Source organism: Cryptomeria japonica, chromosome 7 (genome assembly GCF_030272615.1).
Source record: "Cryptomeria japonica chromosome 7, Sugi_1.0, whole genome shotgun sequence".
In the NCBI taxonomy this organism is placed as follows: Eukaryota; Viridiplantae; Streptophyta; class Pinopsida; order Cupressales; family Cupressaceae; genus Cryptomeria; species Cryptomeria japonica.
In genome coordinates, this window is record NC_081411.1 from 160,465,996 (window position 1) to 160,480,220 (window position 14,225).

Below are 14,225 nucleotides of genomic sequence, written 5' to 3' on the forward strand. Positions count from 1 at the left end.
AAAGCCAAGTTTAACCTTGCAGTTGCCAGTGCACGCGATGCCACCGTTCCTGGTAAGTGCTCCATGGCTCCTTTGGCCCCTTTCTCCATCGCTCCTAATCCTGAAATGCTTACTGAGATTATTAAGGAGAAGAATAGGTTAAAGAATACTGCGATTTTCTTTTCGACTGTTGAACTTGATAAGTGTCCTCCTCGAAAATTTCTTGACAACTAGTTTCATAATTTTTGGAATCTCAAAATGGGCTTTCACATTTCTTTTTGCCGACAGATCCAGAAGGGTTTATTTGTGATATTCTTTGTTAATCATGAATATCAAGTTGATGTCCTTAAAAAGCAATATTGGACTGTTGGATCAACTTCTTTCCGTGCTTTGGCTTGGACTCCTGAGGCTGTGCACGAAGAAGTTCTTGCCCTTTCGACCCCTAGATGGATAATGGTTAGAAATGTCCCCCCCTTTTTATGGGAATTCTTGCCTCAATTGCTTGAACCGTTGGGCAAAACCATCTGAATGGATGATATTGTTAGGCTGGTACTGCATATGGACGCCAGAGTCCTTATTTCTTTGCAACCAGGGAAGGAAATCCCTGCTGACATCTCTATTAACATCATGGAAGAAACTTTTGTGTGCCCTATTGAAATATTGGGAGATCTAAATGCTTGTTTCTTATGTCGGAAAGAGGGCCACCTTAGAAAGGATTGCCCCATTATTAAAAAGAATCAGAACCTTGCTAAATTACCTCAACCCGATAACCCTGATCTACCTCCTTCGGTTAACAAAAACACTCAAGAGGAAACTACCTCCAAACCTCCTCCTACTCTTGACTCAACCTCTCCTGTTTCTCGTAATGCTCAAATCTCTTTCCCTTTTTCGGACATGGCTATTGATGAGGCAAACACTGACGATGGCTTCCAAACCGTCAACAAAAAGAGAAGGCGCAAGGGTAATAACATTAATCATTCTAAAACTTTGAATCCTGCCTCCTTGAGAAATCTCCTTCCCCAAACTCTTCTTGTTATCCCTCCTATGGTTGAATTTAGCAGCGACAACCCTCCTTGCTCCCCTACTATTTGTTCCAACAATTCCGACCTGAATATCTCTCTAGGAGCATCTCAAAAGTTCTCGCAAAAAGTTTTTAAGGAACTAAGTGATGATTGTTCTATTGAAATCATCCCTGCTATTAACAATCTCCTTGGCATGCCTTTGATGGAAGTGGATTCCCAATCCAAAAATGAAGATGATCCTAAATCTGATACCCTTGCTTCGAAACGTAGAGGAAGACCTCCAGGATCTAAGAATAAAACCTCTGGTAAGAAAACAAGGGATAGTTCTACTAAGTCTTTACCCTCAGATAATGAAGCTGGTGTTGTGTGCCCTACTCCCTCTAATGTTTCCTCATGAATTGTTTATCTTGGAATGTGAGGGGTCTTGAATCCTCGGATAGGAAATTTGTTATTAAGCATTTTCTTAGTTCTTTTAATTCTATGGATTTATGTTGCAAGAAGTTAAAGCCATCAGTTTCATGCTTGAAACCAACCTTAACTTTATATGGAATAATGCGATCAAGTTTTGCACTAATCATAATAGAGGCAGAGGTGGAATTGCTCTCCTCACCAACCCCAAATGGGGGAACTATATTACTGCCAATGGCATCTCTCCCTACCAGAGAGCTGTCTGGATTATCATTAATCATAATAATAATAATATCTTTGGCATTTGCTCTATCTATGCCCCCAATGACTCTAAGGAGAGGGCTAATCTTTGGAAATGGATGACTACCCTCCCTGATATCCCCTAGCTGGTTGGCGGAGATTTTAATATGGTTGAGTCCCAACAAGATAAATCTGGAGGTAATCCCTTCATTTGGAAAGATAATGAAAAGATTCATTGGAACAAGTTAATTAATTCTAAGACTCTATTTGACCCTTTAGCTGGCAATAAGGCCTCTAACCCCAAGATTTGGCACACTTGGTGCAACTTTCAACAGGGCCACTCTTGAATCTATTCCATACTTGACTGTTTCTATGGCAACAAGAATGTTTTCTCCTTCCTTCCTGACAACTAGAATAACATTGTCCTTGTTACAGCCACCACTCTCTCTGATCATCATCTCATTTTTACCCGTGTCAGCCTCAATTTCACCCCTGTTCACCCTAGGACGACTAATCCCAAGTTCATTTTGAATACCAGTCTCCTTCTTGATGAAGATATCCTTGCTGCTATCCAGATTATTCACAATATCAATAAGGTCAATTTCCCTAACTTCTCCATGACTTTCAGATGGAAGGTCAATCTCCCAGCTTGGCAATGTCTCCTCAAAACCATTGGTCAAAAGATGCTAAGGATTATAGATTCGTTGAAAAATGTCTTTACTCTGATCTCCAAGAGGCTGAGAGCAATGTTCAAAATGATTCCTCCAATATTGACCTTGTCTCCCAGGTGATATCTGCTAAGGATGCCTTGAGGAAGCATCAACAATTTAGAATATGTGGTGCTAAAATCAGATCTCGCGCTCATTGGATCCAGAACAGATACTGTGGTTCCAAATTCTTTTTTAACCTTTTAAAACAAAAACAAACCAAGGAGTCTATTGACAGACTCTATGGAGGCTGCTGTTCTTAGGAATAAGTGTAAACCTCTTATGCTGGATAATGATGATATTACTATCTTATCTAAGGATATCTCTTTGGATGAGATTGAAAAAGCTATCAACTCTCTCAATAATGATAAGGCCCCTGGCCCTGATGGGCTCCCTATTGAATTTTATAAGGCCAATATTAGTTGGATCTGTAAGGACTTACATGACATTTATGTGGAGGCCATAGCTAATGGTTCCCTTGGCCCTGAGATTAACAGTGGCATCATTAAACTTCTTCCCAAAGATGGGGACAAAGCTCTTATAAAAAATTGGAGGCCTATCACCCTCCTCAATGTCTCCTATAAAATTTTGGCCAAGATCCTGGCCCTCAGACTTGCTCATATCCTTCCTAAGTTTGTTTGTGCTACCTAGACTGGTTTTATCAAAGGTAGATATATTTTGGAAAACTTAATTACTAGCTAGGAAGCCATGGATTGGGTGAAGTGTTCTCATTAGAACTCTGCGATGTTACTCCTGGATTTTGAAAAAGCCTATGATAGGGTTGAATGGAACTTTATCGTTATGATGCTTGAAGCATTTGGTTTCCCAGCCTTCTTTTGTAACTCGGTTCGAGCTCTGCTTAATGATGCCTCTACCCAGGTGGAGGTCAATGGTTCCCTCTCCAATCCCTTTCCTCTTGGTAGGTCTATCAGACAAGGATGTCCCCTTGCCCCTACTTTGTTTGTCATAGCTTCAGAAGCCCTTTACTATATCCTCAGGGACAATACGCTTTCCCCTGATGTTAGAGGTCTTTATCTCCCTAACAATGATGAGCTTATAAACTGTCAGTTTGCTGATGATACTGCCTTATTTTTTGAGCTTTCCAACAATAACTTTGCAGCCTTGCAAACCAAACTTAATTTGTTCTGCTCTATCTCTGGTGCTCGTATTTCCCAATCCAAATCCATCTGCCTGGGGTGGGAAGAGCAACCTCCTATTTGGTTCAATCAGTATAACTTCCAATGGGGCGGACCTCATAAGATTGTTAAGTATTTAGGTATCCCCTTCTTTGTTGAGACTTCCCTCAAAGACATGTGGTCTTGGATTAAGGAAAAAATTGATAAGAAGATGAATAAGTGGCATAACAGATCTTTATCTCTTGCTGGCATAATTCAGGTTTGTCAAAAAATGTTGTTTTCATATAGCATATACTACTCCTCTGCTTGGATGTTTAGTAACTACCAAATTTTGGAAATTCAAAAGGCCATTAGGAGCTTCCTCTGGTCTGATGGTAAAGGAAATAGAAAAAGGCATGCGGTCAAATGGGACTAGTGTCATACTGACAAACTCCTTGGGGGGCTGGGGCTTAAAGACCTTAAAACTCAAGGTATTTCTTTATCTGCCAAATGGATCTTTCATTCTATGGATGGGAACGATCCATGGAAGGTGCTGGTTAGGCATAACATTGTAAGAGGCTTTCCTAAAAAAGATAGATCTTGGAGGAATCTCCCATTTTGTGACTTAACTGTTGGCAACTTCCCAGTCAATGTCCAAGGCTCTGCTATTTTCAGATCCATCTGGAGAGCCTAGGACCATGTCAGGAATTTTATCACCAATAAGGATTTCCATGATACTAAGCATCTATATGGTGAAAGATCCATTTGGTGGAACTTGCACCGAGCTGGTAAACCCCTAGCCCTTTCCCAAGGATGCTCTACTAGGTTGTGGGCTAAATTGGGGATCTCCCAGCTTGCTGATATTTTTGAAAATGATAAACTCATCAATTGGGATGAGCTCAAGAATAGATTCAATATTCCGGACTCCCAAAAGAAGACTTATAATATGATTGTCAAGGCTACTAAGGACCTGCCCTTTGACTGTCATGTGGACTCTCATAGATGCTTAAATTGCAAATGGCCGGATGGGGTCATCATGGTTAATCTCAAAGCCAAGAATATCTATAGAATCATTGATCATAATGAAAATATTATTAATCATATCAATACTATTTGGTACTCTTCTCTTGATGCTGTGTCTTGGAAAAAGTATTTTGGTATTCTCTAGAAAGGCCCCGTTGAGCCTAAAATCAGATGTTTTAGGTGGCCGATTCTGCTTGACAGACTCCCTATTAGACAAGATGGTCACACTACTGACATTTGCAGTCTCTGCAGGCTTCCTGAAACAGGTAGACATATCCTCTTTGATTGCATCTTTGCTAAAGAAATATGGAATATGTTTGGTATTTTTTATCCTTTAAATGTGAACATTCTGGAAATTGTTACTGGTCATATTGATGGGCTTAAAAAGGATGCTAATTTATTTTGGAATATGCTGTCTTCTAACATCCTCTGGCAGATTTGGAAGTGTAGGAACGAGGAAAGGTATCAAAGCAACCCTAGAGTTCTTATTGAGTTTTTTCAAAAACTCACTTTTAAAAAAATCTTTTTGCAGTTCCACACAACAATGATGATGGAAAAAGACAAGCTGAGGAGATTCTTGAAAGATGGGCATGCCACTGTTTTCGTCTATGAGCTGAAGCATGGTCACGAGTGGAGGAGGAACTTCGATGACCTTCAAATGTTTGAACGAACTTGCAAAAGGCTGAACCAAGAGATCAAGAAGAATATTAATTCAAGGAAAAATGAGATATTCATGCTTATGCAAATCTGGGAGCGTATGATCATAGTTTGGATGGAGGGTCCTCTTGGTTGGACTGCTTGGGTTGATACCCATTATGTTGTCTTACACTAGATGTCCTTTAGCTTCTTCTCTAGTCTGTTTACATGATACTCTGAATTCGTGGTGAGGCTGGGCCTCTTTTTTGATACTATCATTGGATGTTTTTATATTTGATCTACCTATTTTTAATATAAAAATAAATATTACTAAATTAAATTAATACAAAATCATATTAAATAAAATATTATAATAACTTATCTTATAATATCTAATATTATATAATATATTAATTTTAATATTTGATTCAATATGTTTCATCAAAGATTACAAATACTATATTATTAAACATTATAATTTATTTTATTAAAGGTCAAAATATTATATTATTATATTTAGCATAATTATATAAAATATTAATACATATAAATTATGGCAAGAGTTATCCTTCTCGAGGCACCTATTTTCATCAATTTGCCTCCATTGAAAAAACACCCATAAAAGAATATCTCTCAACATAATTTATATATATATTAATATTTAATATATGTATGCTTGTTCTTAAATTCAATTGAAACTTTACTAAGGTTAGTAAACAATCATCACAAGTTTCATTATCTAATAGAATCTTTTAAATAGTTTCAGAGTAAGGGAATTCTTGTTGGTCAAGGAAATTGTTCAAACATTTAGCTTGTCAAATATTGCAAGTAGAGTAGCAACCCACCACAAAATGGAAGGTGTACTTTGAAGTAATCATTGTTTCATGAATTTTATAGAGTTACCTCAAAAACAGTTGAAAGAAGAGAGAAGTCAAAAATATTTTTAATTTGAAGTAATTATATTATCTTAATTTTTTAAGTATTGATTTGTAATATTAAAAGGTGAAAAAAACAAAAAATTATATAATAAATATCTATAGAATTATAGAAATCACAATGTTTTCAACTTCTTATTAAAAATTATATTTTTAATGATTTTTTTCATATTTTATTTTAAACTTCATCAAAGTTTACATGCAATTTTAAAAAAAAATTATTTTAATTCAATCTAATTGGCTCATAACTTCAACCAGATATAATAGACTTAACACAAACTATCAACATGAATTTTAAACATGAGCAGAAGTGGGAGGTCTGTAGGTAGGGTTTCGTCTTTGGAGGGTGAGGATGGAGAGGGTGAAGCAGATGATGTAGGTGATGTGGAAGGCTATTTGGTTGTCTTGGTGGTCTAGGCTTGAGCCTCTTTTCGGTGCCATTATTTTTTTTGGGCCATTTGGTACCACATCCTTTTCCTAGCAGTTGTGGTGTTGCAAGGGCCCATGTGTTTGTGGCTCTTCTTGAGCATGGGGGTTTGCATCTTGTTGTGGCTTCAGTTTCAAATGCCCCTAATCTGTAGTGAGTTTGATGTGGTTCTACCCTTTTGAGCCTTGCTGATTCTATGATGCTACTCGTAGGGGGGCTCCTTTTGGTGCCCTTTCCTTAAGTTGGGGTATCTATATTGTGTATGCCATTTCTTCTTATGTTGGTTGTGGGCATGACTTTCTTGGTTTATTTTTAGACTTCCCTAGCCATCCTTGGAGCTTTGTTTTGGAGGTGAGCTTGGTCTTTGGCGAGGTTGGTTGTGGTGGCAAGAGCTTGTTGGAGGAGGGGACTTTCTCTTCTCCGCCGACTTATGTCTTTGGGGGTTGTTTCGTTGTTTGGGTTTTTCCTTAGTGGGGGAGTTCTTTCTCTTTCTCTTTTCTAGCCTTCCAATGCTTTGTGTTGGTTACTTCGTTGCTACTATTTTTCATGGGCACGTTCTAGCAATTTGTTTTTGGTTGGGGTTTTTTGTTGTTTTGGCTCTATTATGCTTCATGGGGGCTCTTTCTGCCATTTTCGTGTCCCTTTTCTCCGTGTCTCCTTTTGAGATGGAGCGGGTGGTGTTGGGTTATGGTGGTCTTCTACTTCTCCTTATTCATTTTCTATTAGAGCATCCTATTGAGGTAGAGTTGTCTTGTATGGAGGTGGAAACATGCTTTGCAAGATATGTGGGGAGATGTTTGGGGGCTTTGGTTGCCCTTAATTTTGAGTTGTTGAGCTACTATATGCCTTTGTTTATTTATTGGTAATGTTCTATTAGTAGAGGTTAGAATATGTTGTAAGGCGATTGTGGTTACCCTTCCTTTAGTGGTCCTTCTTATCCTATTAAGGTGGATGTTGAGGGTTTCTCTTTTTCATCTTCTACAGATCTATCCTATAGAGGTGGAGGTGTCTTCTATTGAGGTGGAGACTTGGTTTGCAAGAGAGGATGGTAGTCTTATTGTTTTAGTAGGGTGTCTCTAGTTTATTTACTTTTATTTTGTTAATTGTAGGAGAAAAGTAATTTGTGTTTTACTTGTTGTTTGTTTCAAAGTTATGGGACCCTTCTTAAAACCCATGATGGTTGTTTTCATGAGTTAAGTTTTTCGGTGGCTTCAACCATGTTTTTTAGCAAATGGATCTTTAATATTCTTATATTTTCATTATGTTGTTATTTGGATGTTGTTGGTCTTTTTTGATCTTCTTGTAAAGTTTTGCTTGTGGATTTCAAATCCTCGTTAAATTTGTTTGTAAAGGGCTTTGGGGTCCCTTCAAAACCTATTTTACCCAATCAAATTTTTTGATCAAATATTGAGGAAGAATTTGGAAAAATTGATTATGAACTATATAAATTTAATATAAGATTGAAAATTGTAACTTTGATTTGAGAAAATATAATGAGTTAAAAGTGCAACAACTAACTAAAATATTATATAATAATTGTATTATATATTAATATTATAATATTATTATTACTATATATATAATATTAGTATATTGTATTGTGTAGTATATAGAATATCAATTTATTATAAGATAATATATTATTATATTTTAGCATTAACTTTATTCTTAGCTTAATTATACATTAAACATAAATAAATAAATATTTAATATATAGTAATATTATAATAATAATATTACTATTACATGCTATTAATTATTATATAATATACAATAACATTATCATATTATACTATGTTGTTATTATATTATAATGGTATTATCTTATCTTAACTTAAAAACTAAAAATAATTAGATCAATTTACTTCATTACCGTGACATCATATATAAACTCAATCAACATAATATTTTTTTAAAATTATCAAATTAAATTATTTTCAAATCAATACACTAACTATACCAAATATTATTTTAAAAAATAATTAAATTTATAGATTTATTATTAAGACATTAGATTTCTTCATAGATAACTACTATTATTATATTAATCCAAAGAAAAAACAATTGTTTACTATCAAATAACAAAACTTTACAACAATAAGACCTTGTTTATATATCATATTGATTTTTATATAATTTCATAATTTACAAACACAATAATTAGCAAAATTAACATACAAATTATTTTTCATTTAAAGATAACATAAATATAAAAACCATTATTAATAGATATTTAAAGTAAAAATTTCTCAGTCTATAGAATAACTACATAAAAATCAATATTTAAATTTTACCCGCTTAAAAAGTATTTTGAAGGTTTCGCAAAGTGTCATTTTAGTCCGCGTGGTACTAAGAAACATTAACGAAGGTCAACTCATAATGATTATGAGTTTAATTTACATATAATGATTTTGAGTCACGTCTCTTCTAGACTTCCTATTAAAAAAAATAAATGATTTTGAGACACATATATTTGGTGCAAGTACTAATAACTAATAAGATGGAAAGATCTAACATTCTACTTCTTCACTGCATACACAGTTTGAATAAATGACATGACCAATAGGGCTGTTGCAGCCACAAGAGAGACAACATACCATGGCATTGAAAAATATTCTTCTTTAAACTGGGCCACCCACGTCTTCCATTGACTGCTACAATGTTCTCTCACCTTTATTGTTACATTCTCAATTTGTTTAATTGGATGGAATGTCATATGATTTCCAAGATGGTTGAACATTCGAGCTGTATCTTCATCACTGCCAAGCAAGCTGTTAATGATTTGAGATTTTTGAAGTATAGATACATCTTTCTCTGAACTGATTAAATAGTCGAACAAAATTACATATTGTGAGATTATTGTCTCTTCAGGAGACCATAAAGCTCTTTGACAGTCTTCGTAAGCCATCAAATTCCGCAACAATATTTCTGTAGAGTCCCCCACGCTGATTTGAGGAAGGAAAAGCGTTCCTTTTTCAGGCCTTCTCTTTTTAAATTCCAATTTTCCTGGTGCAAAGTCGATACCAGCCTGGCATAATAATTCGGCACTAGGGGTAGACTTCTGAACGGGAGCTCGTGTTGGCGAAGAACTATGTATATTGATGCAGCATGGTCGTTGCACACAACTAGGTCTATGGTCATTGTTGATGTTGTGAGCACCACCATTGTCATCACCATCAATAGCATTAGTCAATTCTAAGCTTGAAAATGTTAGTAGATCTTTAATCACCATTCTATACAAATCCAATAAATGGAATGGATTTTTGTCAATAATTCTCATAACATTTTCAAAATGATGTTTACCCTCTTTTGATTGTCCATCATCGTCTGAAATTGAAGAAGAGAAAGGATATCCCCTAAACTCGTTGAATTAATACAACATATCTGCTAACTATTCTATTGCAAGAGGACGCGTTGAAAACTCCAACACAAGGAGAGTTATGAGAACAAATAGAGGAATTTGATTTTCCAATTTCATAATGTCATTTAGTATAGCTCGATGCAGCGCGTTCCAACCTGTGGGCGTTTGATAAAAGATACTAAACCAATCTGTCTCTCTCTCCGGAGGTCTAAACCATTCGAGAATAAAGCAAGCATCCATTAGGAACTTCCAAGATAATATTTCCTCATCCCAATCTATTGGTTCCTGATAGCATTCTCTGATTTCACTGTCTAGCTTATGAATCTCTGCAACTAATATGCTCACATCAATCTGGAGTCTTGCCGATGTTCTATGAACTGCTTCCAGTTTATATTTATCTATTGTAGATAATTCAGGATTTAGCTGTTGATGGTAAGGCCCAAATGATAGAACAGAAGGAATATAGGCTTGGCGATTGGAAACCATTAAGGGTTCAGGCACCCTATAAATGCAAACATTTTTAGACATTTGCCACATCTTTCGTTCATGATTAAATGTGCTCCTTACTTGGGTAAGCCAGATTCAGCTGAAGTATTGTATTGTGTTTGACCTTCATCATTTAATTGAGCCATCCCTTCTGCCTGTTATCTTCTACGCGACCGTTCTGACAAAAAGTTTCAACCATTTGTTAGAAAGGGAAATTAAAAGGCAGACTTTCAGATTCGAAATCAATTATCTCATAACGATAGCCCTCAACGGTTTAACTGTGTTCTTTTATAAATGTTTCCCGTTAGCAATAAATATTTGAAACGAAATCTCTCTATATTTAAAATGTAACTTAATAATACCGAATAAGTTCATAGGTTGCACGTTTAAATGTTTATTGAGAAAAAAATTGTACCCAAAACATGTCATGATATAATGTTATGACGATTACAAGTTGTCCCAATGTCCTCTAAACTACATTTTGTTTGCCATTTTTAAAATTAATTCCGTTATATAATGTAATATTTGTTTCTTGGTTCTTTTATATTAATTATAAAAGTTATTTCCTTGCTATTTTTAATTTCTATTTTTTTAATTATTTATTTTAAGTGTTCTATTAACTGAAGAAACATATACTTAATTTTAATATTTAAATGCTTTCTTACATAATTTGTATTAAACTATTATTAATGAAGATGACTTTATAAAAATTAAATCAATCACCATGCTTTTTTTTAAATGAAGATGACTTATAGTTTATGATATAATAAAGAAAAAAAACATAAATGTTAAATTTAAATTTCATTTTCAATTAATCAAGCAATTCTATTAAAATGATGATTTTAAACAAAAAAAAAATTGTAGGAAATTCGAATGTTTATTATCGAAATATCAAATTGTGTTTCTAAATAAATCTTTGTGAAACCTTCTTTTGAAAATATTGTCTAAAACAGAAAAATATTGTGTAACAGATTTCTTTTGATTTGTTGTGTTTGTTTCTTAAACTCTTTTTATGGTTTGTCCTAGTTTAGTTAATCTCATTTTAATATAGATATTTTTTCTCATAAAATATTTAATTTAATGATGTTTGATTTAAAATGCTCTTATTCTTTTACTATGACCAAAAACAAAAACCTCAAATTGAATAATCACATTTTATTAAAGAATTAATCTTCAACATATTTTTCTAATGATTTTTCTTCAATCGTGTGGTGAGATTTTTTTATAGTTCAATAGATTATAAACTATATCATTAAGATCATAGAAATATATCAAATTTAAACTTTTAAAAATTTATGGACATAATTTCTTTGATATTATTATTTTTTTATCGATAAACAGCTTAGCCAAATAATTATATTAAATTTGTCTAATACAAAGTTTTGTTGTCTTCCATGCTAAAGAAAACAAACAGAGTCCCCTTAAGAGATTGAATTCTACCTCTGACAGTGCTAAACAAACAGAAGAGAGTTCATGAAATTATGAAAAAGAGACTTCTAATAGTCTCTATAGTCTACTGCTAAAGGCCATTAACCGTCTAACACCTTAAGAGTATATAAGTACATATTATTGGCCTATAGCTTCCAAAAAAGCAAAATATTTGTAAAATGAACAAAAAATTCCTATTTGTGAGATGGAGTCGACCGACCCTAAGACGAAGTTGTAGCTTGAGAATTTCCACTGCCATGTGAGTGACCACTCCTTTTGCCTGGAATGGTTGGCCTCCCATGACCATGGGCCCTTATGTGACTATCAGAACCATTAGCAACATTCCTCTACACCTCCTACTCAATTTTTGGTGGAAGAAAACCATTCAATCTTAAAAAATCCATAAATTCCTCCTCGTGGTCTTTTTTGTCAAGATCATTTGACAAGAGCCTCAAGTTTAGGAACCTTATATCCATAGTTGCGAATGCCCTATGCTGCCTTAAAGCAGGACCTTTAAGGTCCAGAAGGAATGCATACTAATTGATTACTTCCCTAGGGATAGAGAAGATAATCATATCTCTTGGGCGTGGTATGCCACAATCAAGAAAGTGCTCGGTTGAGGATAGTTTTCAGACCTCCTAGGATGTCTTGAATGAATAATGCTCTTGACATTGAAAAGACATCCTCTTTGGCAACTTGGTTATCTAGGAAAGAAGCCACAAACCTCAAGGAAATTAAAGTTTTATCCCTCGGATACTCATTCCTGCTCAAATGCTCGCTTCCTAAAATTACCTGCTCAAATGCTCGCTTCCTAAAATTAGCTTTATCGCCAGGATTATTAATGGCTCTGGGATAAGCAGAAGCCTTTTGAGCCTTAAGTTTGTGATCTCTCTGAAAGAGACTTGTCGGTTCTCTGAGGAAAGGGAAATTGGAGTGTCAGCTCCAAAGCAAGAAATTGGGTGCCAAAAAGCTCTAATGATGAAGCCAAAGGGTTCTTCTACAACCATCGCTAGACATGAAATTAGGAGTTAGGTGAACAATTTAGAAACCAGCTGATGAAGGAGCTAGATGAGTGGATTGAATGACAACAATGGAGGACTAGAAGGACATTAATAACTTCCCTACATTCTTACCACTTCATGCAACCTTTAATGCAAGTTACCTCAAATTGAATAGCCTTGGTAAGGAAGGTGACGAGGTATGATCTTCTAGGCTAGAGAAATTAAAAACTAAGTGTTTGATGTCATGCCATTAGGACAACTCACCCAGTCTATGTCCTTTAGGCGGCGCTATTTCTGCTTTGAGATAGATGTGGAAGATTTCATGACATCATAAATCTCCCGAAAGGCATGCCCAAATTCTTCTCATTACTTGACATTTGACATCAGGCGAGAATATTTATAATGTCTTGCTAATTAAAAAATAAATCATTCTTCTACCAAAAGATCTTTTCGACTTGGACATGACTTGGCAGAAAGGGCGATGACTACCAACTCAGCCTATGAAAAGGCACTTTGAATTGCAGCAGGAATATTTGATTAAAAAATGATAGCCATTGGGTGAGGCAACAACACCCCTATTTCTGGTTCAAGCTACTCTATTTCAAACTTTGCTTTTCATCCAAATGAGATTTGCTTCAGTCAATATGTCGATCATTGAGACAATTTTAACCTCCTGCGTCCACCGATATGGATTAATTCTGATAGCTGCATACTATAATAATACATCTACTTCTGAGATTGCTTCCTTAGACATGATTACTGTGGAAAGTATTCATCCTGGGAAGGATTGTCAAAAATAAATAAAAGAAGTTCACTGGGATAAGTTAATTTGAACTCATGCGCCCACCCAATTGGGTTGGTTCCATCTACTACAATCTTGGATAGGACATCTATCTCTATATTTCCTTCTCTATAGACATTCTTGTAGGAGAAATCATCAAACCTGGTCAATGCCATTGAAATTATATCCAATATTTCTTCTAACCTCCAATTTGGAGACCTCATAGATTTAACTGCATTAATTGCAATGGTTGAGTCCCCCTCCACAACTAGATACTTAATCCCTCGTCTAGAGCACTCTAAGAGGCCTAGCAATTGGGCCTTGTACTCTACAATATTGTTGGTATTCGGGGGAATAGACATAGTCATATTTCATATGATGATTCCTTTGTGATCTCTCACCATACAACCTATACCATATGCGCCTTGATTTCCTTTTGAAGCCCCATCAAAATTCAATTTAAGCCATCTAGGTTTGGGAGGGGTCCATACTACACTATCTCTGCCATTACTTTTATTCCCAACATAAGGGGGAATTTTTACGCCATTCCACTTTAATCTGGTTCTGTCATCCCAAGTCATAAAATCTTTATTCAAATTTGAAGAAAGGGCTAAACTGTTGTTGATATTCTCCACAATTGAGGCTTCTAAGGAAGAGAGTACTGACTCTAATCTTC

The 14,225-nt window shown here is 35.1% G+C and overlaps 1 protein-coding gene across 1 annotated transcript; it reads right to left on the reverse strand.

The window, feature by feature from the left end:
- Positions 1–9,010: 9,010 nt before the first annotated feature.
- LOC131856530 (UPF0481 protein At3g47200-like) lies at positions 9,011–10,390 on the reverse strand. Its single transcript, XM_059208354.1, has 2 exons — positions 10,009–10,390; positions 9,011–9,819 (listed from the first exon to the last, which is right to left on the reverse strand). Exons 1-2 carry the CDS (start codon positions 10,388–10,390, stop codon positions 9,011–9,013), a joined length of 1,191 nt encoding a protein of 396 aa, XP_059064337.1.
- Between the last annotated feature and the right edge of the window lie 3,835 nt (positions 10,391–14,225).